The sequence below is a fragment of the Strix aluco genome, chromosome 14 (genome assembly GCF_031877795.1).
Source record: "Strix aluco isolate bStrAlu1 chromosome 14, bStrAlu1.hap1, whole genome shotgun sequence".
In the NCBI taxonomy this organism is placed as follows: Eukaryota; Metazoa; Chordata; class Aves; order Strigiformes; family Strigidae; genus Strix; species Strix aluco.
In genome coordinates, this window is record NC_133944.1 from 5,526,867 (window position 1) to 5,549,594 (window position 22,728).

The 22,728-nt window shown below is 41.6% G+C and overlaps 1 protein-coding gene across 1 annotated transcript in view; it reads right to left on the bottom strand.

Annotated features, from left to right (window-relative positions):
- The window catches only part of CMIP (c-Maf inducing protein), a 135,714-nt gene that overhangs the window by 17,768 nt on the left and 95,218 nt on the right, over positions 1-22,728 (bottom strand). Inside the window, exons 4-10 of the mRNA XM_074839471.1 lie at positions 19,018-19,179; positions 17,788-17,829; positions 15,005-15,067; positions 13,495-13,575; positions 9,713-9,816; positions 9,038-9,142; positions 7,458-7,811 (exon numbers count right to left, since the gene is read on the bottom strand). Coding sequence (XP_074695572.1) covers positions 7,458-7,811; positions 9,038-9,142; positions 9,713-9,816; positions 13,495-13,575; positions 15,005-15,067; positions 17,788-17,829; positions 19,018-19,179 — 911 coding nt within the window. The remainder of the gene's footprint in view (positions 1-7,457; positions 7,812-9,037; positions 9,143-9,712; positions 9,817-13,494; positions 13,576-15,004; positions 15,068-17,787; positions 17,830-19,017; positions 19,180-22,728) is intronic.

The following is a 22,728-nucleotide window of genomic DNA, read 5'->3' on the forward strand; positions in this document are numbered from 1 at the left end:
GAAAACAATGTAGAAGAGTCTACTGACTCCTCTTACTGCTGTTACCCTTTGGAATTCAGTTTTAAAAGCCAGATTATTGGCTGCAGCTTACTGCAAACTTGGCACAAAAGTATGGTGTTTCTTCAGGAAAGAACGAAGTGTAATGTTCTCAAATGGACAGTACCTACTGATAGCATTAGAAACAGACAACATATGCGCAGGAAGTGTTCCAAAATAATGCATTTTTTGCAAAGAGAAGGTTCTAGCCCAGAGAAATTGACGATGGATGCGTTTCCATAAAATCTCATCCATTTTTTGAACCACATAAACCAGAGATTTCCATAAACATTATAATAATACATATGACATTGGACAGTCCACAAAGGCATGTTCATGGACACAAAGAAAACTTACGTGCATGAGAAAGGTATTCTAAAGAAGCAACATGCAGAGAAATTTTAATTGAAGGGATAATCATGATGTAAAAATCCACTAGGGAGGCAGTTATCACTTGCCCAAGAGTAGTATGAGTTCAGGTTACAAAAATATTATATATCTCATGCAAGTAACCAATCCACAGGAACAACTGTGATCTGATAGTAGTTTAGCATATTAAAAAAGAGGAATGCCATACAAAAACACTGTGGGATAGGTTAGTAGCTCTTCTTCCATACTGCTGTGCAAAAGTCCCAAGTTCAATACAGACACTTTTCTTTCCCACGCCAGGTGCAACCTAGCACAAAACCAAATGCCTGTAATTTCAGTAGGCAACTTCAGCAACTAGTCCTGCCCTTTTCATGGGTGCCTTACCGGATAATGCTAGCACGTACTTTCCAGTCATTTCCTGACATCCCTATATCAAGAGGCCAAGAACCACAACATTGTTTTGAGTTCAGGGAGATGTCTCCTCCCCCACGTGCAGTTGTTAAAAAACCTTAAAAGCACTTAAATACAAGGCTGGGGCTTAAAGGCAGGCAGTTCAGCAATTGAGGTGGCACTAGTAAGCAAAAATCTCAGTGATGATTCTCTTCAAAACACCAAAAAAGTATCATCTGAGAGTCTTGACAATGTCCCCTAATAAATACAACTTGTTTATTTTCCTCTTGTTATCTTTAGCATTTGAGGCAGGAAGCACAGCGCATGTGAAGCTACAGTAATCCAAAAAAGAAACCTCATGCCCATGCCAGTTGCGCTAGAAGCCACTGAGCCTAATTTTCTCCTCCATCAAAAATTCTGTTCTCTGGTCTAAGCTGGCAGTAACTCTGAGATAAGGGGTGTTACATTAACCTAAAGCGAGCACAAGTCCATCGCAGCGGCTTTGCGATCACCCAGTCACAAGGTTCTTTCCAGACACCAAAAAAACCCTTACCTGCTTGGACACAAATAAGGAAGATGACCAACTTTGTTTAGTGCCTCAGAACAGCAAGACATGAAGCAAGACTTCATTACAAGGGGTTGTTTTTCCACTTTGTCTGTGTAAAGTGAGTATCGTGAAACACCTGAGGATGAGGCTTGTCATATAAAGTGAAGTAAGTCAAGGAAACCTCTGACATAGCACCTCTGAGATGAGCACTCTGGGTTCCTTTAACAAAGCTTTGATTAATTAAGGCTCTCTACAAGACTGTTGTTTCTGACCTACAGACAAATTGAATGTGTCATCTGAAAGTCTTGTTTACCACAAGAAGTGCCAGAGGTCTCAAATCCACACAGCCTGGGTTTCACTACGTTTGTTAGGTGTGAGAACACAGACCAGACCACAAGAAGTAGTCTGACTTTGAGCTGGCACCATAATTCCACGCAAACATCCATCTCTGTACTCAAGATGTTGTGTGCTACTCCTGTTACCATTTACATTCCCAGAAGCAGTCGGTCCTGCAGTGCTGTCCTCTTAGGATCACTGCTGTGCCCAAGCCTCAACTCACCCTCTGCATCACAGCCCCACTTCTTGCAAGCAACCTCTGAGTGACACCTGAACGCTGGCCCTGGAGAGCTCATGCATGGACCTTGGTGCCAGCACTTGGGTCCTCAAAGAACTGAAAAGTCTAATGAGCAGTCTTTTTTCTTTTTTTTTTTTTTTCCAATACACATACCCCTTGGAAATTCCTACTAAACCAGTGACTGATTTTACTCTAAAAATGACACATTTTTATTGGTAGATGCAAACAACTTTAAAAGCAGATTTTTCAGAGGAGAGACCTGAAAGTCAAAATGCTGAGCTAAGAAATTCAAAGGTGTTAAAGATGTTTTAGATCACATGAGATACAGATATAGCACCTACAAATCTTTCCTAACAGAAGCTTAAAAGCTGAGACCTACTTGGAGGTTCAGTTGCTGTGACATCTCAGGTTAAGTGTTACACCACTGAAATTCCTCCTTGAGCAATCTGGAGAGTTGTGATTAGTAATAATGTGAACCAATCAATTTTTCACGGCTGATCTTCAAAGGAAATTGCAAGAGGAAGAAAAAAGCTGCTTTGTAATAGACTAAGACTGAGTGAAACACTGCAGGCAGAATTGGACAGTATCAGCCTCTGACTTTTCTTGAAGCTGGGAGTTACGTATGGCATTCATTTGCAGAGGAGGTCTGTGAGAAGGCAGTGAAAATAAATGATAGCCTGTTTTCCTAGGAGGAGAAGAAAGAGAAAAACATCTCCTATGAAATATATAGAGTTTGGTCACATGAGTGGGACCTGAACATAAAATCTACACAGCCTGTAATCCCTTCAATCTGAGCTAGGAAACATGAAACAAACATAGCACAAGAATAAAACTAAACTACTTATTAAAAGCCTACGGTGTTTCTCCTCCTCCCACCTATTCCCTTTTCAAAAACATTTTCCTTCTGTCTGTGCTCATCTCATCTGCACTTTTCTTTCATTTCAGACAGTTGCTTTTTTCTTTTTTTTTTTTTCCCTGCATTTTTATTATTTTTGGTCCATTCAAAGCTTCAACACAAGACAGAAGTGTTTGAAGCAGGGAAAGAAAGGGAGATAGATTAGCTCCGGCTGCAGTTAACAGCCACCGCAATGAGCCAGACAAAGAGGCCATGCCAGGAAGAGGAGGGAGCACAGAGCTACAGGGAGAACTCTGGAGACTGCCTGTGACAAGCTCTCTCTGGAGCTCTTCAAAGGGTGCTGAGCTAAATGCTCATGCTCATCACACAGCTTAAACCCCAGGACTGGCCTTACAGAAGCAGAGGGGGAGAAAGACTCCCTGATGCACTCACTGGCTCTGATTTTTGCAGAATTTGAAATTTTAGGTGAGTAGCACAGCAGTCAACCTGCAGCCCAACCTATGGGTTCCTGGGAAGTGCGCGCTAGGCTGGAGGTCAGGGTGCCAAGGCTGTCAGAGCAGTCACCTGCTCCTGCACACAGCTTTACTTACCCAGAGACCTTTTTTAGGGGATTGGCCAGAATGTTGGCCAACCATAATAATTAAATAATCCCCAACTACAGCGACTCTGCCTTTGGGCCATCATCAGTATTGGCCTGCCAACATAATACATTTTCCTTCCCTGGGATCACCTTTCACCAAAATGAAAACCTGCCCATATGTCATGTGCAGCACAAACAATCCAAAACATATTAGCAGCCCAGGGCAACCTGATAAACATGACATAAGAGAATCCACTTGGGATATTCAGAGCATGCCACTGACCTATTGGGGAATGCAGAAAAGGCAGGGGAAGCTCCAGTGGGCCCTCGCGTGTGGAAAGCTGTTGGTCTTATCACCGAGAGACGGCAAGCCCCATGTCCTCTGTTTTTAGAGGATAATAAAGAGACAAGGAGCAACTACTTGGAAGCAGCTTGTTTCCCCAGACTGAGCAGCTTGACAAGATCAAAAATCTTTTAAGTAACTCCTCTGTTATCAGATCCCTGGCTGCTGAGAACAGAAAAGGTCTCCAGTGCTCACAGTTGGCATGACAGCATCAGGAAACAGCAATGCAAGTTTGCCCAAAGTAGCCGACTCCACCTTGGTCACACAGGCCCCAGAGAGGGGTGCACGTGTCTGGGCATCTGGAAGGACCCTTGCCACTACAGGTAGCAAAAAATAACACAGATGAAGGGTGATAGCTTTCAATACAACAGCATCACAGCCACAGCCTCCCTAAGAGGTGTCTATTCTTGCAGCCAGTTTAGTTTGCTATCTGTTGATCCGGATTTCCCTACAGGCACAGTTTAAGTGTTCCCTCCGTACACTGGGTGTTGTCAGGGGAATCAGTGGGGTCCTGCAGGTGACACGCAGACTTTGAAGTTATCGAGTCCGAGGAAGAGGACACACGGCCCCTTTTACTGCAAACTTCTCTAACCACAGTTTACAAGAAATTCTCTAATGCACGGAAACATTAACATGCAAGCAGGAGCTGGACAACACTAAGAAGCTCTCAGAGCCTCTTATTTAATATGATGAACAGAAAGATTTCAATTAATCTAGTGCATTTTCTACGCACCAGTTTAAGACTCGTAGCATCCAGGAGGCACTGACTGGCATCAATAACACTATCAGAGTCCAGAATGCATTAGAGAATATTGACACAGAAGTTTGATCCATTTTGGAGTGCAGGACAAAAATACCATGTTCCACTAGAAACTGTCTCCTTTAAAATCTGCCCAGACCTTGGGTCATCTGCCAACATCTTTAAAACCATGATCTTCTGTTTCCCTTTAGTATGCAATAGTCATGTTCTGTTACTCAACTACATTAGAAAAAGGGTCAAAGACGTTCTTGGTGCTATGATAACAGCCACGCAGATGAACTTTCTAATCCGCACATTTAGCCTTCTGTGTGAGTTGTCACGGTGATTATTAAATAATTGCTGTTACATTTTAATCAATATTAGAAGTGCTTTTTTCCCCAAAAAAGTAAGTATTGTGTAGGAGTTAGGTGAACAATAGAATGTCCTCTGCTGAAGATACTGTTAAGAATTCTTATTTGCTAGACTTTCAGTAATTAAAATCTGCCTAAATAAATTACTCCCTGCTGCCCTAAGTTAATTATGTAAAAAAGATATCATTGTTGGTGACTCTCTTGTTTTGATGATGATATTGAGTCAGACACCTAAAAGAACAATTAAATTCAATGCTAAGCAACTTATTTATGTTTGGCTTACCACTGTTATTAATAAGAACATTATTTTAGTGACTGCCCGCTGAGAGCTCAGCTCCTGGATAGCAGTTGTTTTATAATTCATGTTTTCTTCCTACTGGCATGTTCTTCAACTCTCTTTCTTCATATTCTCAAAGTACATTAATAGTATTTAGTGCATCAGAAAGAAGAGTTTGACCATGCAAGGAATCAGCATCACAAAAGCATTATCTTGCACTTTCATTAATAAATACTAGTCCTTACAATGCTTTTCCATCACTGGTTTCAGAGTTTAAAAAACAACATTCAAAATCTTTACCTATATTTTACAGATAGGGAAACTGAGGCTCAAAAAGCAGTGAATTATCTAAAAACCTCCCAGTAAGCCAGTGGCAGAATCAGAAGCAGAACTAGTTTCTGCATTAATGCTTTCAGGTCTGAAAAAAACCAAGGGATGAATAGAAACAGAAGGGAACACAAATCAGTGGAGCTACAATATATACCAGTCATGGCTCTACCTTAGAAACCATTCTATATTCTCACAGGTTGTGATTTCCCAAGCAGGGTGTGGGCTCTGGCAAGGCAATCTGAGCGGAGTTACACCAATTCTGAAGCATCACTGGTCCTTCACTACACACATCCTGTGGGTTTCACCCTTCAGAATTATCATTGTACAAGCTGAAAAAGGGGCACAAAGCTGTTCCACATGTACAACCCGTGCAATAAGAATAACAGATTTCCATTTTCACTGTTGCTATTGAAGAGCTTGATTTTTAAAAAGACAGCAAACACATCAAAAAATGTGTTATTTTAAGGTATGGAGTGAAATATTTAAAATGTTGAGAGACTGTGAGGAAGAACATGCCCATTTGTGAATTTGTTTGTAAGCATGTCAGCTGCATGATGAAACCAGAACTGTCAATGCTTAGTGAATTAGCATACAAGCCAGTATCAGGACTGAGAGAGTTCATAGTGTTTACGGAAAACATCTTCAGTCAAGGGGACAGGAATAAATGCACGAGGTGTTTAATGTAGCACCTGGGTGTGTGAAGACTTAGAAGCCAACAGATGAAGCAAAGTCAGATGCTGTGCTTTATTAATCCAAACATTTTTGAAGGCAGAAGAGGCTAGGCCAGAGGGGGAAAAAAAAATAAAATTAGCCTTCAGCAAGTTCCTGCTCAAGAATCTAATGGGTACTGTATCTTGGATTCACCTATCCTGTCACCAGTTCTGAGTGTGTGCTTAGGTATGTATTTACAAGCCACCTCTGCAGTGAGTGAAAAAATTATGTTGAAAATTGATACTATGCATTCTGAAAAAAAACAAAAACGTGGGATAAAACTTTCACAAAATCCTCCATCACGATAGTTGGACTTCACTTAATTCCCAAAGAGTGTACACCCAGATTTGCATTTGACTTCAGTGTAGCCACATGCTCATGGTTTACAGCAGAGTCCAAATTTCACCCACCATGTCTTGTATTCTAAAAAACTATTACTTCATTAAGCCTTACATTGTTCAAAAATAATTAATGTAGAAATATAAGAGTTTGCCCAAAGACATACTGCAACTCAGTAGCAGAGCTGTCCGTCAAAGTCAACAAAGTTGTTTTGGGTTGTTTTACTGCACTTCTATTACAAGCTTCCATTCTGCAGCCCACCTTTTGTGTTATTCCTTTTCATGTATTTATCCAGGAGAAAACCAAGCTTTTCCTGAATAACTTTTTATTTAACTTCATCTTGAAGATATTCAGAAGATCTGCCTTCCAGGAAACAACAGAGCCATCATTTTGTAAAGGCTACTGAAGTATTTGTTCACTAATACAGGTCCACTGTGTCAAAGCAACTGGTCAACAAATAGAGGTTGCACTCTAACACAGGTAAATCTGAACAAGTCATAAAACTTCTACAAACATGTGAAGGGAGAACACCTAAGTGAAACACACTGACCTCATCCAACCCCTACTGAAGCCAGGGGAGCAGTGCTGCCTATCACTGCACAGGCACCGAGCCTAGCACAGACCTGTCTTTTCTAGCTCTGTCTCGGGCAATCCCCAGAGCCCTGGAGGAAACAAATGGATTTTTTTTTTTTTTTTTTTTTTTTTTTGGGTGGGCAAGAACAAAACAGAAACCACTGGCAACAACATCTCGTCTTCTGTAATATGCCTGAGGCTCACTGTACAAATAAGCTTTCCGTTTTCATCTTCTAATGCTATTTTTAGAAGATATTGGCAGTGCCAGATGTCTCTTTCAAAGGCTGGACTCTCTAGAACTGGAGTTACATTTATAACCATGTGCTGGCTGGCCACAGATGTTGAAGATGACAGGCCTGTGGGAAAAGCCCCCCATTGTTAAGATTACATTGTTCAAAAAGCTGTTTAAAATAGTTACTCACAGCATCTTGAGTATTTCAACATAACAGCCAAGGATCCTGTCTGCCTGGGCACTCAGCTCAATGCTCATGGTGCTGCAGGTAGGACTGACCATCAAGCAGTCAATCAGGTTGGGCTCGCTGTCATTGCCAACATTGGCTGTCATCTTCTGATTAGCTGTGTTGTTGCGCTCCACTTCCACGTGGATCTCATTTGAAGTGACAATAACTGGTTTCAGACGAGATTCAGTCAAGGTGGCCTCTTGAGAGACCAGGTCAGGACTTGTGTGAAGAAGGCGGAGGGGGAGATTAGGCTTTCGGTCACACTGCTGCTGGCAGCCATTCCGAATTTCTTTCAAGCTTGGCGAATTGTCTCGACTGAATTTTTAAAATAAACAAGTAATTTCAATAGACAGACATAACAGCAGCAAGCAGGAGAGAGGGGGCAACACTGAGAAGCCAAGATCTTTTGCAATTTCCCACTGAATTTCACCCCAACCCACGGGATTGCTTTCTTTTGTGTAATCGGATTACCGAAATCAATTAAAAACATTAAAAGGCTCCAATAGGACTGTTCTGCAGCCCCTATTCTACAAAGATTCAAGCTTTTTATTACTCTGATTGACAAACCAGTTTAGTATAAAGGTGAACTTTCCCATCCAAGTTGTGCAAAGCTGTAACAGAATCCATGCCCAAGTATGTATCTGGCTACAGTACATGCCCAGACATTTGTCTGCAGCCCTCGCGTCTGGAATTTTTGTTGGACACTAAGCAGCCCCTGTCCATGTTCTACCATGAGGAAAGTCAGATAGGCATAAACAAACAGGAAACATAGTAGAGGGGAACCCTCAGTGTCTACTGGAAACTGGCTCGTGTGTCAAGAACTGCGGCATCTATTTTGCAGTTAGTCAGGAATCAAATTTTCCACAATAACGGAGACAGCGCTGTGAAATCAGCTCAGGTTCAAAGCTGCAGACACACAGGGATTTGCACACAAACCCTGGTTCAAGATCTCGCCCTTCCCTTTGCTTTACGTGTAACACACACTTCATGTGCCAGAAAGGGAGTAAAACGGACACTGCTCCGGGTAATTCCCAGAGACTCTTGTAGAGCACTCTCATCTTCTGCTGGCCTGAAAAGGCTGGTTACAGCTGCAGTCTGCCTTAGAGCAGTATCTCAACAGTGGCCAAGATCAGCATGCAGCTGGCTGTTGAGCTTCATCCTGGATACTGCAGCTCGCAGTACTTCTGTACTGGGAACTGCTGAGCTCCTTCCATCACCAGCACTGCCCCCATTTTCAAGCATGGCAGCCAAAGATGTGCAATAACAGACTGTCGTGCTCACTGCCTCCAAACATGCCTCAGTGAGTACACGTGAATGAAGGTTCAGCATCTATCAGGTTTTCAAGCACACAGTGTGTAACAAATATAATCACATATCTACAGAAACATGCATGTGATTGACCAGAACTCCCACAAGTAATGAGCTAGTGAGAATGAAGGCACACTCTCTCATACCCACACCCGTACCCACACCAATCTTGTTTACAGATGCCATGGGTTTGGAAGTGAGTAGCATGCGGTCAGCTGGGAATTCATACTGACCTGTTGATAAATTCCTCATAACACGAATAAATGGCTGCTAAGCAGACAGCTACAAGATTTGGCAGGACCCTGGGATGGGGGCATTGTCCAGTTGGACCATGCATGCTGAAAAACAAAATCCAAGATGACATCATCGTGAGGGAGACTTCAGCGGGCAAAAACAGTCAGACAGAACGGGGTGCCAGACCTGGATAGAGAGCCTTGAGGAATCTTCAGAAGGGTCATAACAGACTTATTTTAACCCTGTAAATCTCTACCCAATGGCCCTATTTATGAACAAGGCTAAGAGGCATTGTCAGTTTATTTGATGTGGTATCTCTACAGTCCCCCAAAATCTCACACACGACTGAGCATTATGAGGTTTAAAGTTAATGGGAATCTGTAGAGGCTCCGAGTCTAAATGTATAAAAAGAACGCGCACACAGCAAAGACCATTTGCTTCCAGTGTCTAACTAGGCAGAAAACCCCAGCCATATTTGAGAATTAGTTTTTTTTAAAAAAAATACTTCAGCAACATTGCCTCATGGACTCTTCTAATTTATTTGCTGTTCACCAGTACTAGAAAGCACCAGCTATTCTTAACAGCCAGTAAAAAGATGAGCAGGGCTAGGAGAAATAACACAGCAAAGCATGTACTCAGGACTGGAAATACACCATAAATTAGATGTAACTAACCTATGAATAAACTTCTTCACCACCTCCATTCCAGCATTCAGCTCATTCAAAGCCAGAATATACTCCTGAGTAAACAGCCGCAACCGAGGACACTTCCCAAAATCCTGTCCAAAAAGGAGAAACTCAGTGAAGATAGTGAAACATGTCTGCAGTGTACATCGAAACTGTAAGTTTTCAAAGGAAATCGACTCAAACACATTTGTTATTATGCTGACACATTCATGCTGAAGTAATGTTCTTCCCACTAATGACATGCTTTCCAATTCTCCTCTTTCCCCCATATCCACCTTGAAAGAAAAGACGTGTTTAATGAAAAACATTTAAAAATCCTACCTGCACTTACCTTCCTTTTGTACATTTCACTTTATACCTTTATTTTGAAATGGCTTTTTTGTTGTTTTGCATTTTTAATTCCACTTATAACTGTACTTTTTTACAAATAAAACTCAAAAATAATTTTCTACTTCCATGTTTGACACAATATCTATTCTGGTTTTGGACATAATCTTTTTGACACGCAATCAATAAGTGATCAAGTATAAAACCAGATATCAGTTCTTTCTCCAGGGATTTCACTCCAGTTACAATGTGAATTTGACAGGTGAGCTCAACATCACTTTCTTCAAATCCCGCAGTTGGAAAGGCACCTGCTAACTGAAATCCTGCATCTCCTCACATCACCTGCTATTTTTAGATGTGAAAGGAGTAAAATCTGCTGTCTGGTGAGTGTTATTCCACAGCACATTTCTTCACATTTACACAGATGCAACCTTTATTACACAGGTGTTACAGAACTACAAAGCTAAATTTCCAAGCAGTGACCAAGGCCCACTGAGGACAAACAAGCCCTCCCAGTTATCCCTCAAACAGCTGGCTGAAGAAGAAGAGTCATCCTGAAAAAATAAACGGCAAATTAAATTTTCAAGAAATGCCACAAGTGGTAACAAACTGGTGGTCTTTAAAAGGGAAGATACATTCCCAAAGCACTAAAACCTTCTGTTACTTATTTTGGTTTCAGGTACTTCTGTAGCACAACCTATATTAACATCTCATAGGTTTTACAGCTAGAGAAAATTACCAAAAATGTGAATACAAGCCTAGGCAGAACAGTGTCTCCTTCAGGCCTAAGTGTCACTCTTTGCTAGCACTGAATGGCTACCTGGTAACTTCACCCAGCAAAGGGACTGTGGGCAATTCCACAGTTGGTATTACAGTTAAAATCATTGAACTTCTAACAACTCCCTCTGACAGCTGCAAATACACTTGGTTCAATGGATGAGACTATGTGCTTCGTATATCATTTGATGCCATGTAATTTCATGAACACTCCTTGCAGGATAGCTTTTGCAGTTGCAATTTGTTTATGAATAATTTTTCAACCTGTGATGGTATCCTAACTAAAGTTAGAATAAAGTCCAAGAGATCATACAGAGGATGTCATTGCTGACCACTCTAAAATAAAATATCTCTCTAAACATAATACAATGCCCCATCACCATAGCAGGTACAGAACAATATACATTATCAATATTGTTTGCTCCCGCCCCCCAAAAAAACAATAGTGCTTATATTAAAACATTTGGGCTGAGCCTACAAACAGCTGAGTACTCCCCAAACAACTGGACAAGGACCTACTGGAGCAAGTCCAGAGGAGGCCACGAAGATGATCAGAGAGCTAGAGAACCTCTCCTATGGTTGTTCAGCCTGGAGAAGAGAAGGGTCCAGGGAGACCTTAGAGCGGCCTCCCAGTACTTAAAGGGGGTTACAGGAAAGATACACTCCTTTATCAGGGATAGGACAGGGGGTAATGGTTTTAAACTGAAAGATGGAAGATTCAGATTAGATATAAGGAAGAAATTCTTTACTGTGAGGGTGGGGAGACACTGGAACAGGTTGCCCAGAGAAGCTGCGGCTGCACCCTCCCTGGAAATGTTCAAAGCCAGGTTGGACGGGGCTTTGAGCAACCTGGTCTAGTGGAAGGTGTCCCTGCCCATGGCAGGGGGGTTGGAACTAGATGATCTTTAAGATCCCTTCCAATTGAAACCATTCTATGATCGTATGAATTCAGCATACAGCAGCCTCCAGTCCTGCACATAACCAGCAGTATCAGTAAGACAAAAAGCTATCCTTGTTCTTTTGAGATTTCAAAATGATAGATAAATGACACACTCTTTCCTCACTTTATAGGTAGGAAACTGTGGAATAAAACTTGTCATGAACTTACCAAAGACCACAAGGCAAATTAACAGCAAAGGTGGGAACAGACAGCTAGGTCTCCTGCTTTAAGTACACTGAATTGCATGGGGCCTCCTAAGGTTATGAAGTTTACTGCCAACAACACTGTTCCCCTAAAGGATAACTTTATTTACATGTATACACACACACATTCTCTAAAAGACTATTCAGTACAGAAGTCCCTGGAGAGCAGTAAAGTGCCCAAATCCACTCCAATTAATATATGACACCATAAATTCTCTGACTACACACTGCGGTACAGACATGTTGATTTTCAATCTGCAAATGTTAAGTATGGTAAATATACCCAATTCTCTAAAGCTAACCAAATACAAGCATTACACTACGCATTTAGATTTTATTTGAGACCCCTCAAGAGCCCTGGATGCTTTAAAAAAAAAAATCAGTCTGGAATCCAAGAATAACATTTACAGAATATTTCACTGAACACTACAGAATATTCAAAAATGTTTACATGTCTGCAGAGTGCAGGCACAGAGCCAGGAATATGACCTTTTTGCCATCTTGGGCTTTCTACCTAGTTCTGTAAACTCAAGGAGTTAAATAATAATACTGTTGTAAAAATAAGAAATATGAACTGTTTTCTACTGGGCTTATGCTATACACAACAGAACAGTGGATGGTCTCTAAAATTGTATCAGTTAGTGAAAAGAAGTTGATTGTGTAGTTACAGAGGTATGAGACCCATCCTTAAGATCACAGCCAAGTCAACTGCCTTAAATATTTTATTTATTTGTTACTCTTTGACACAACATTGTAAAGTAAAATTTCTTCATGTAACTTAAAAACCATGGCAGGAAATTTAATATGCCACAAAGAATGGAGGGCTTGGAAACACCCAGGCATCTCTTAGGAAAGCAATATGGGTCATGTAAGAATATCTTTGGAGTTAGCAGGGGAAAATCTGGTATACAGGGTGGAGAGAGCAAAGCTGGCAGGGCAGTCTCCTGGCATTTATTTCAAATCGCTACCAAGGAATTGATCAGCAATGAGAATAGAGAAAGCCTGGGAGAAAACAATCATAAAATGACAGAGTACACAATTCCTGGAATGAGATGTTGGAAGAATAGCAGAAAAGCATAAGGAAATTCAGGAGTCCTAGGTAAGGACTCATTGGACATGAGTCTAAAGAAAAATGGAAATCCAGAGAGATGGGAGCGTCTTACAAAGTCCCTATTCTGATTTTATTATTTAATTGATTTTAAGCCATTGTAACTATAAGGATGGCATGCGGGGAGTAAATAAGGAGCCAAGAGCTGGAGCTGCATCTGCTGGCACTGCCGCCAAAAGAAACGTTCCTCAAATCATGGCTTTGCTTGGATGCTTCTGAAAGTCCCAGTGAATGCTTATTAGTTCGGCATTTATAAAGCAACACATGATTACATGCAGCATTCACAGTTTGGGGGGTTAGATTTAGATATCACAGTGCTTTGTTCATTACAGGCAACAGAGCAGCTGTTAAGTACAAAAGATATCACAGTAAAACTTCTCCAAACTGACCAGGTTCCCGTAACACGTGCACTCACCATGTTGTGTTTGAGAATCCTCTGTACCACTGGTGTGAACACTTCTATCACAACCATGGACCGTGGGCGCTCTCGGCAGTGCTGTAATGAGCAACAAGTCATTTTCTGAGCTGCAGAAATCATGAAGATGGGTCTCGTCTGGCTTCACACTCTATGCATTGACTACCCCAAGATTAACAAGATCCAAGGGCTAAATTAATCTTTCCTGGGATTAGCGTACTCATAACACTGCTCTCTCCTATGGATTTGCTGGCATCTAATAGAATATTTCCATGGGAGCTCATGAACCACACAAGTTTCTTTCCCTACCACCTATTATTCACAAAACTGGCTGGAATGTAGTATTTTTGGGACTTCTACACATTTTGCCACATTTGGTCATTTTAAAAATAAAGGGGTTCGGGACAAAAAGATGTGTAGACACAGGCAGTGTAATGGCACAAACATCCTTTCCTTGGGATCCACACTAAAAACCTGTGGTGGATCTTGGAGGGTACCAATAAGCCACCCCCCCATCACAGGCTAAAACATACAATCATAATGTATCAGTCAGAGAAATTTAGGTTGGGAAGGACCTTTGGAGGTCATCTAGTCCAACCTCCCACTCAAGGCAGGGTCAGTTTTGAAGATACGTTAGCCTTCTCATCAGCCTTGCCCATCTCCGTTCTGAGGAGAAGTCCAAAACCTGTTTCCCTTCCTGCAATTACACACAGCCCATCCCACACATTTAAAGATCATTAGGTGCCCACCTCTGATAGAGACCAAAGACCAAAAAACCATAAGTTGAGTCCAAGGCTAGATATGACCCTAAGACTGGCTTATAAAAATGCAACAGTTGGAGGAGTTTCTGAAACCTGACTTAATTTTTGTAGGAAGAAGCTGCTGGTGAATAACTTCGGATGGGAATTATAAGTGGCATCCAGAATGTCTGACAAATGTACACCCAGTCATCAGTAAGCAAATTTAAGTAGAATTGAAACTGAAACATGAACAGGCCTAGAGGAAAAGTAGTATTTTCAAATCCAGAAGCTCTGCAATCCAAAGTACTCAGAAGTTTATGGAAAGGATGCAAAATGCAGCACAAGCATGGTTTTACTAGAAAAAAGGATGGGTCCTTGTGATCTTCCCACTGCCATTACCGAATGACATAATACCATTAGGGCCAAGTTACGCATCACATTACCAACTCATCCGAACACAGTGACTCCAATGATTTTTGCATTAGTTAAACAGAACATGCAGTAAGACATCTCTTGTACCCAGACTGAGGGGTGGGAGTCTGAAGATTTTAACTCTCACAGAGTATCAGGACCATGCAGTCTGATGTACTAAGGATATGGATCTATTTATCATAATGGTGCTGTTAACTATTCCAGTATCACTGGTTGTTGACCAAAAACTGAAAACAATTTTGGCATGAGGTATGGAGTTAAAGAAAAACAACAACCCCCTCAAAGAACTACACTCATATACAACTACGAGATTTCAGAAAGCAAAGCTGTTCTGATACCTTGCAGAAGAATTCACAGAGGTCAGGAGGAGGATGGTTGTTTTCCAGCAAAGGTGCAATTGCCTTTAAAAAGAAAGAGAGAAAGAGAGAGAGAGAAAAATTTAATTAGAGGACTGCAACTGGAGTAAGTATTTTGCAGGGAAATATTTTCCTTGGAGGAAAAAAGGCTCACTTTTAAAACAGAAGGACAAAAGCATCAACAGAGAAATTAGAGGTGGGCTGTGTGTTTATTTCACATGTAAGCTCAAGCACACCTCTGCTATGAATCCTCTCGAAAATTTTGCTTTTAACTACCTTGGTGTAGATACATAAAACACAGCAAAGGAGTACAGTTTTTATAATGGTTTAAATGAAAACAGGAACAGACCAATTGTTTTAGGATTTAATGCAGCAAGGAAGAGTTTGAGCTCTTTTTGTGAGAAATACCTCACTAAAAGTAATATAGCACTGTTCTTACCCTGGAAGACCCTATCCATCAAAATCAAGCACACAACTTTGTGAAAGTTGAGATCAACAATTTCTTCTTTGTTGCTATGCAAACCAATGTGCCTATGCTTGGTAAATATATTAGAAGTCATACCTGTCACTGAGGGTGTAATGAACTTATGTTGTTACTTCCTTTGGAAATTAGAAAACAGTACTAGAATAATGTATTCTCTCTCTGTGATGGTGCCTTCGGGCTTTTTGAGTCTTGAGCTAAAGGGATTCCCAGTACCCATTTAGAGTAAGACTCTAAATACAGCAGCTAGGACATTTTGTATCAAGCAACTGAACACCAGCTACTTTATCTGGATGGCATCTGGAGTTTTACTAAGGCAGCCTGAGTTGTTTGGGTTTTTTTTTTGCTCTCCCTCTTGTCTCCTTAAGGGTTTCAGCCCCAGCAAGTCTGCTTGCAATGACTGCATTTCACAATAGCAACTTTCACAAACAAACAGGTCAAGATGAATGTGAATTTTAACAATGAAATCCAAGCACATCTGCAAAGATCTGTTGTGGTTACAGATAACATTTGTGAAGTTTCTGTTCATTATCATCATGTGCCATCCTTCTGCAAGTGTTCACTCTTCCTCTGGTGGCGGTCCAGCAACAGTGGACTGATGGAGACTGCGACACTATTCAGTTAGACTAGAATATCCTCACACCTCATCCAACACCTGAGCTCAACATCTTCCTTGAATCCATCTTTTGGAGTGTTTGCTATAGGACCTGCCAAACCACAGGAGCCACGTATTGCAAAATCACCAAGTGTTTATACCTGTCTGGTAACTGTCAGAGGATCACCACATCAGATCACCACAATACATCAGAGATGTAACTGGCTGGTTGTCAGCCTAAGAAAAATGAGCTTTACTGTTTCAAGCCAGATCTTACAGAATGTAGGGAATAAGCACAACAGACACTGTCAAGCGGGTCATGGCTCCACCTGTACGGTCAGCATGGAAGAGTGAGAGCATGAAAGCACCCTGTATTTTCCTTGTGTGCACTGTGGTTAAAAGCAGAAACTTGCTGTCTCGTGTTGCGAGTTATGACAAGATGTGCTTCCCCTTCCTTACCAGGAATGGATCAGTTCTAACACTGATCTGTTCCAGCACCATCTAGAGAAGGAAAGCTGGTTCCATCTGCATGGCAAATCATTGTGTACCTAGAAAGTGCCATCTCCTTAATGATTTGGGCACAACCCACAGAAGGGCAGGACTTGAACTGAAGAACCCATCACCCAGAATTGATGAATAATGTAGGCTGAAAGGACCTTTGGAGGCTACCTGGTCCAACTTCCCTGCTCACAGCAGGGCCACCTTACATCTTTTATTAAAAAATCCTTTCCCCCTCCAAAATAACCAGCCATAACTGGAGGCCTGAATTACCCTTGGCACTAGAGTAAAATGAAACCTATAGCAGATCTCAAAGAAAAGTAAATGCCACTTCAGAAACTTCTCTCAGTGACCCGATTCCATAGTATCTTAAGCAGAAGTTCAACACAATTCACACCTACTAGCAGCTACCTGCCACCTTGTCATTTTGCAGAAAGAGTCACAGAGATGCAATACTATCAGGTGAAGTTCTAGATCAGATTACTGGGAAAATCTCCTGGAAATTGCCAGTGACTGAAATTAAATTACAGTGATGGGGAACCAAGTTGCACCTTTCTGATAAATTGTTGAGATTTTTATATTTTGTTGCACAAGGAGGAGAGCTGCCATCTGATTCACTTATTTCTATGTCTAAATAAATGCAACCTACAGGAAAGAAAGAAGTTGAAGAGGAAATTTTTATAAAGCAAGTAAGCAAGGGGTTAAACTGCAGTGACACAACCCATATCCACACTTACAAAAACAATCACTTGCTCACATACCATGAGCAATGGAGACATTCTGTATATGGTAGCATTAGCCCCTCAGGAAACTACTAAGCCCAAGGGGTTTTATAGGGCACATCTGGAAACGATGTTTTTTGACTATTTAAAGTACATATATAGATATGAACATTGCACTGTGCAGCCTAGTAAGGAGGCCATTTTGGGAGATGATTAACCCTCAACATGCTGTGCTGTTTCATGTAAGTTGACAAGGAATCTTTATTGTTACTCATCTATGAAACAAGAGGAATGACAAAACCACACAAGAAGCGGTAGAACAAATGGGTTTGATCCTGCTTAAGTTCACCAGCATTGGTGGAAATGATTTCATATGTGCTCTACTTTACTGAGGCAGAGGCAAGCATTAACAGAAGTGTTATCAAACAATACAAGATTTGTCCTCAGATTTTGACAGAAAGGTACTCACCACAATAATGCTCTCATGGTCTTGAGTGGTTAAGTTGTTGTTCTGAAGGAGTTGAACAGAAAAAATGAATGAGCAAAGAGCAGTCTGAGTTGGCACATCAGCAGAGACAGTCCTCTTAACTACCACCAGACACAAGCAGAAAGGCTAAGGACTGCAATTGCTTATTTCCAGAATAAAATGCATCAAATTAAAATCATTCTCTTAAAGAAGGTGGTATACTATCTCCTATGAGGGGTTGTGTAAGCTTCCATTTCTCCCTCAGCACCTTCAGATTCAAGCCACACCAGCCACGAAAGCTGAGCATACAAACACCACAATACCAGAGAAGGTCTCAATCAGTTGGAAAATTAAAGCTAGCGATACATTTCTCAAAAACGTTTTCTTAAGACAGGCTGTATGTTTCTACAAAAATTAGTTAAAGGGTGGTTGTGGTGTTCTATACCATTTGTTGGTAGTAAACTAACTGCTGCAGTTTTTCTGAAATTCCTTCTTCAATCATGGAACCAGCAAAAGCCAATAAATTTACTGGAAGTCACCTATGCTACCACCTATGCAAAAGAGTTTGCAAAAGAGTTTCTCAGCAGTATGATCCATTCAGAGGTTACAAAGTTGTGAGCGGCTAAGATCTTTGCCTACTACGAGAAAATTAGCTAGCATCTCTTTTGCTTATCACAAAACTTTGCACATCAGAACCAAGACATGAAAAACCTGCTTGGCATTACATTTCCTGCCCATGAAGAGTTAACTGTTTGAAACAGATGCTATAAAAGAAGGATAGATACCTCTGAAGAAGGAAAATATTTTTGTTTGACAGAACTGGTAATAATAAAATAGCTGCACAATGAATTTGTTGCTATAGACATATTGCTACAAGAATTATTGGTCATGGAAACAAAGCCAATAGAATAGAAGTCAAGTGGAGTTTTACCACTGACTTGAAATAAGACATGAATCAGACCCATAATAAATTTACCATAAATAATCAACAACCACAACAAAAAAGCCTCAAGTGAAATGTGTTTTGTTTTGTTTCTCAAAATTTACCTAACATGGGTCAAATTCTCCTCTCCAGCAAGTACAAACTCCACTCAAGTCAGCAGAAGTCACGAGCAGACTCAAAGGCAGAATTTTGACAGCCCAAGTTAAAATAAAACCCACCCACAAACTTTTAACTGTTTATCTCTTGTCTAAATGTGACAGTGTCTTGCAGGAGCACTGCTGAGGTCATACCTCTGAGAGCAGTTTTGAGACAATCTCCAGTGGTGCTTGGTGAATAGAGTCATCCTGAAGCGGAGATGTCAGCGCCATGTCCACCAGCGTCCTGATCTCCTTCAACACCACCTCCCAGCGGCTGGGGTTACTGAGCACCTTCTTGTACTTGTAAATCTTTTTCTGCAAGAAAAATTAAAGGGTCACACTGACACCACCATAAACCCCTTGAAAAAAATTGACTGGATACGTGCTTCCTACATGCCACTGTCAAGTGGGCTGCTTTGTATTTTGAGTTTTGCCTTTTCTGTTTCCTGACAAGCTGTACTTAATACATTTAAATGGAAAAGAAAATCTTGTATGACTAAACCAGTTTCTTCTGTGGAAGCAATGAAAAACTGTAACTCCCTTTTTTAATTTTAAAATAAGTTTTTTAACTCCAGAGCATCTTTCTTTCCATCATCTCCTCTTGCAAACACCTTCTTCCTCAGGCTAATAAGATACCTGCTATTGTACTGTTTCCAAAGCTGTAAGTCCTTTTAAAGGGAGTTACAGTCATTAAGGAGAGATTCTACATTCTACAGATACTTTATTCTGCATTGCTAATTGGTGAATTCACATTCAGAATGAATTAAAATCAATTTCATCAAAGTGAAAAATTCCAGTAGACCCACAGGCTTTTTTCTGTCTTGAAGGATCCTGAAAAGTCATGCTGTCACCCTCCAGTTGTAATAGAAACTAACTTGTAAAGTCTCCAAGTCTTCCACGCAACAGCATTTCACTCTGAAGAAAAGCATTCCTGACTGCCTAATCCCATCTGCCCCAGTCCTCTGCATGTCCTGGCATTGCTTCTGGCCATGCCCGAACTGTTTCACTGATTGCCCCATCCACAGACCAGGTGAATAAGCAAAAGACAATTCTTACCTCCTTGGCAGCCATGTTGCCACAAATGACTGGAACAGAGGCTGTTCTGTATTATAAATAGTAGAAAACCCACCCTCCCGAATTCCCAGAGGCGGCTTGATGAAACTTTAGAAGTACAAGGAAACGACGACGAGCATTAAAACACCACTCCCAAAAACAACACGAAGCGCGCACTAGAACCGGGAGAGGCTTGCCAAAGCGAGCAGTGCTGGGGGCAGCGCGGGGGGCAGCATGGGGCCACGGAGCTGGCAGGGAAGGAGCTCTGCTTGCTGACGGAGAGCAACGGCCAGGACTGCAGCGTTTTGTTTGGTTCACATGCCCTTCCACATCTCTCTGTGTGTGAATCTGGTCCTCCGGTCAAAGGGATGTCAAGAAGTCTGGATACATCCTCAGGTTTATTAAACAACAAAGGCTGGGCACTTCTCTATTTACATGAAAACATCAGTGTTTTGCACTAAAAATGGATCTTACATTCCTCGGCAGCATTTCCAGGGAAATCACAAAAACTGCCCATGTTGTGCAGCTTGAAGATTCAGCTTGCACATTTCGGGCTATACATCATCAGTGTAATAAAGGCAGAGGACTTTGCAAAGGGTCGGTCTGCTTTGTTTTGTTTTGGAGCTTTGCCACTGCACGGCATTTCCCCCTCCACTTGCACAGGGCAGCCCCTGCAGGAACCATCTGAGCAGGCTGGCTCTCTGCTTATCAGCCACTTCCTTCCCACCATGGCAGCAGATCTCATGCTCAACAGAAAACACAGTCACCTCTGTACCCTATCCGAAACACAGGAGAAGAGAACAATAGAGAAAAATACAGATTTCAGATGCCTTGGGTTTGTCAACGTTGTTAGAGGGGGGAGAAGAAGTTGGCACTGGGCTGACATGTAAAGGCTGATAAAGCAATCCAATTATCTTTTTAATTAAATTCATGCAAGTACAAAAGCACGCTGGCAGTAGTTCACACTTCCAGAGCATTTTAAGCCACTGAAAACCAAAAGGAACATAAAAACACGCTGCAGACACTACCAATGTGTTTGGGATTCCAGAACTGAGCAAAAATCTTTGTACTTTTGAGCTCCTTGGGGCAGAGAGAGTCCACTGGCATTTTTAAGCTACCAGCACTACTTCTACCATGATCAGAAAGATTTCTTAGACTCTTTAGGAAACCTGAAGCAGAGAATTTATCTTATTCATGTAGTGCCTTTTTTTAGGGTCTTTTGTTAGACCCACTCCAGCACTAAATAAAATCTAAACTTCAAAGCCAACCAGCCAGCTTTGTAACTTGAAGCAACTCCTTTCTGACTAATTGAGGATACTAAACAAAGCTAGCTCAACAGATACATCTTCCATGCTGAAATTTATTCCTTGGTCCTGTACTATGAAGAACTCAAATTCAAAGCAGAATAAAAAGTAGGGGCAGGGAGACTGCGAGAGCTAGACCACTGGGTTATTGTATCCCTGCCTGCTCTGGGCTGCCCTTTACTTGGGCGAGTTACGACGTGATTTTGGAGATCAGCTCCTTCAGCCTAAGGGACAGCTGCTGAAGGAAACCCTCTTGCCCAACAGGTCGCTGCTCAGACAACCCTACCACAAATATCTTTCTTCCGCTGTCAAATCCACTCTTGCTTGGGGGGGGGGGGGGGGGGGGGGGAGGAGCAAGGGAGGTTTCCTTTCCCTTTTAGAGATGTCCATTAAAAATTAAAATTCCGATGATGCTGACGTACATAAGAGAAAAGACAGCAGGACCTGTACTCCCTGCTGTGCAAGGGAGACCTACAAAAGCTGCTGCTCAGACCAGGCAGACAGTGACTCAAAGGGAGCATCAGGGAATAGCTACTTTTGCATCCACGCTGAGCCCACCGCAAGAAGAAAATCCAAACTTATCAGTCTCTGCTTCACGTTTTCAGCACAAAGGATTGTGCCGCACTGATATACTGAGCTGTAATCTGCAAGCAACATTACAGAAGTCTTGAATGATGGTGGGAAAGCAGCAGAAAATAAATAAATAAATAGAGGAGCCGTCCCCAAGAGGGTTGAACTCTGCTATCCTGAACCTTTGCCCATGGTTACGCTGCTGTTTTTCTCAGCAGAATGCTTTTCACTGTTGAGCGCCTTGCTGAAAGCCTCAATTAAAGCTTGAAACCTATCAGTTGGTTACAGAAGCAATTTGCTGTGTATCAGCAAGCACTTAGCCAACACTGAGCCATCTGCTCTATTCTACCTGCGCTGACTCCGGAGCAAGGAGAAACAATCACTCAGGAGCTTAAAAGCAAAGCTGCCTGGTAAAGACCCGTATCAAAGAACAGACATGTCAACACGTGCGAGGAGTTCATTCCCCCTGGATGTAGGTGTAAAAGATGCCTTCAGTTGCTGAAAATACTCACATACCATTCGTCATTAATAGCATGTACAAGAAAAATACTGGGGTGGGAATCCAGTTTCACTGGGATTTCACTAAAAGCAGCAGCCCCTGCGACAATTTATGTGAGTGAAAATAACACATGCCAACTTGGAATTTGACCCTCCTAGTTACTGACCAGCCAGAACCACACAGCTAGTACCTTTCCAAAATCTTCCTATGCTGACTTTAAAAGCAAAACCACTGAATTTAATAAGTACTCAGAAGAAGGAGCATGGGGAATAAGTGACACTGACAGGACATCCTTCATTCTCAAATCACTCTAATTAATTAAGTCTTGCAGAAACCCAAAGACCTATGTCTCAAGCCTCTTTTACAGGAGGAGGAATTGAAGTCCACATGTGAAAAATTACTTTTCCAGTGTTATTAAGCAAGCAAATGTGACAAAAA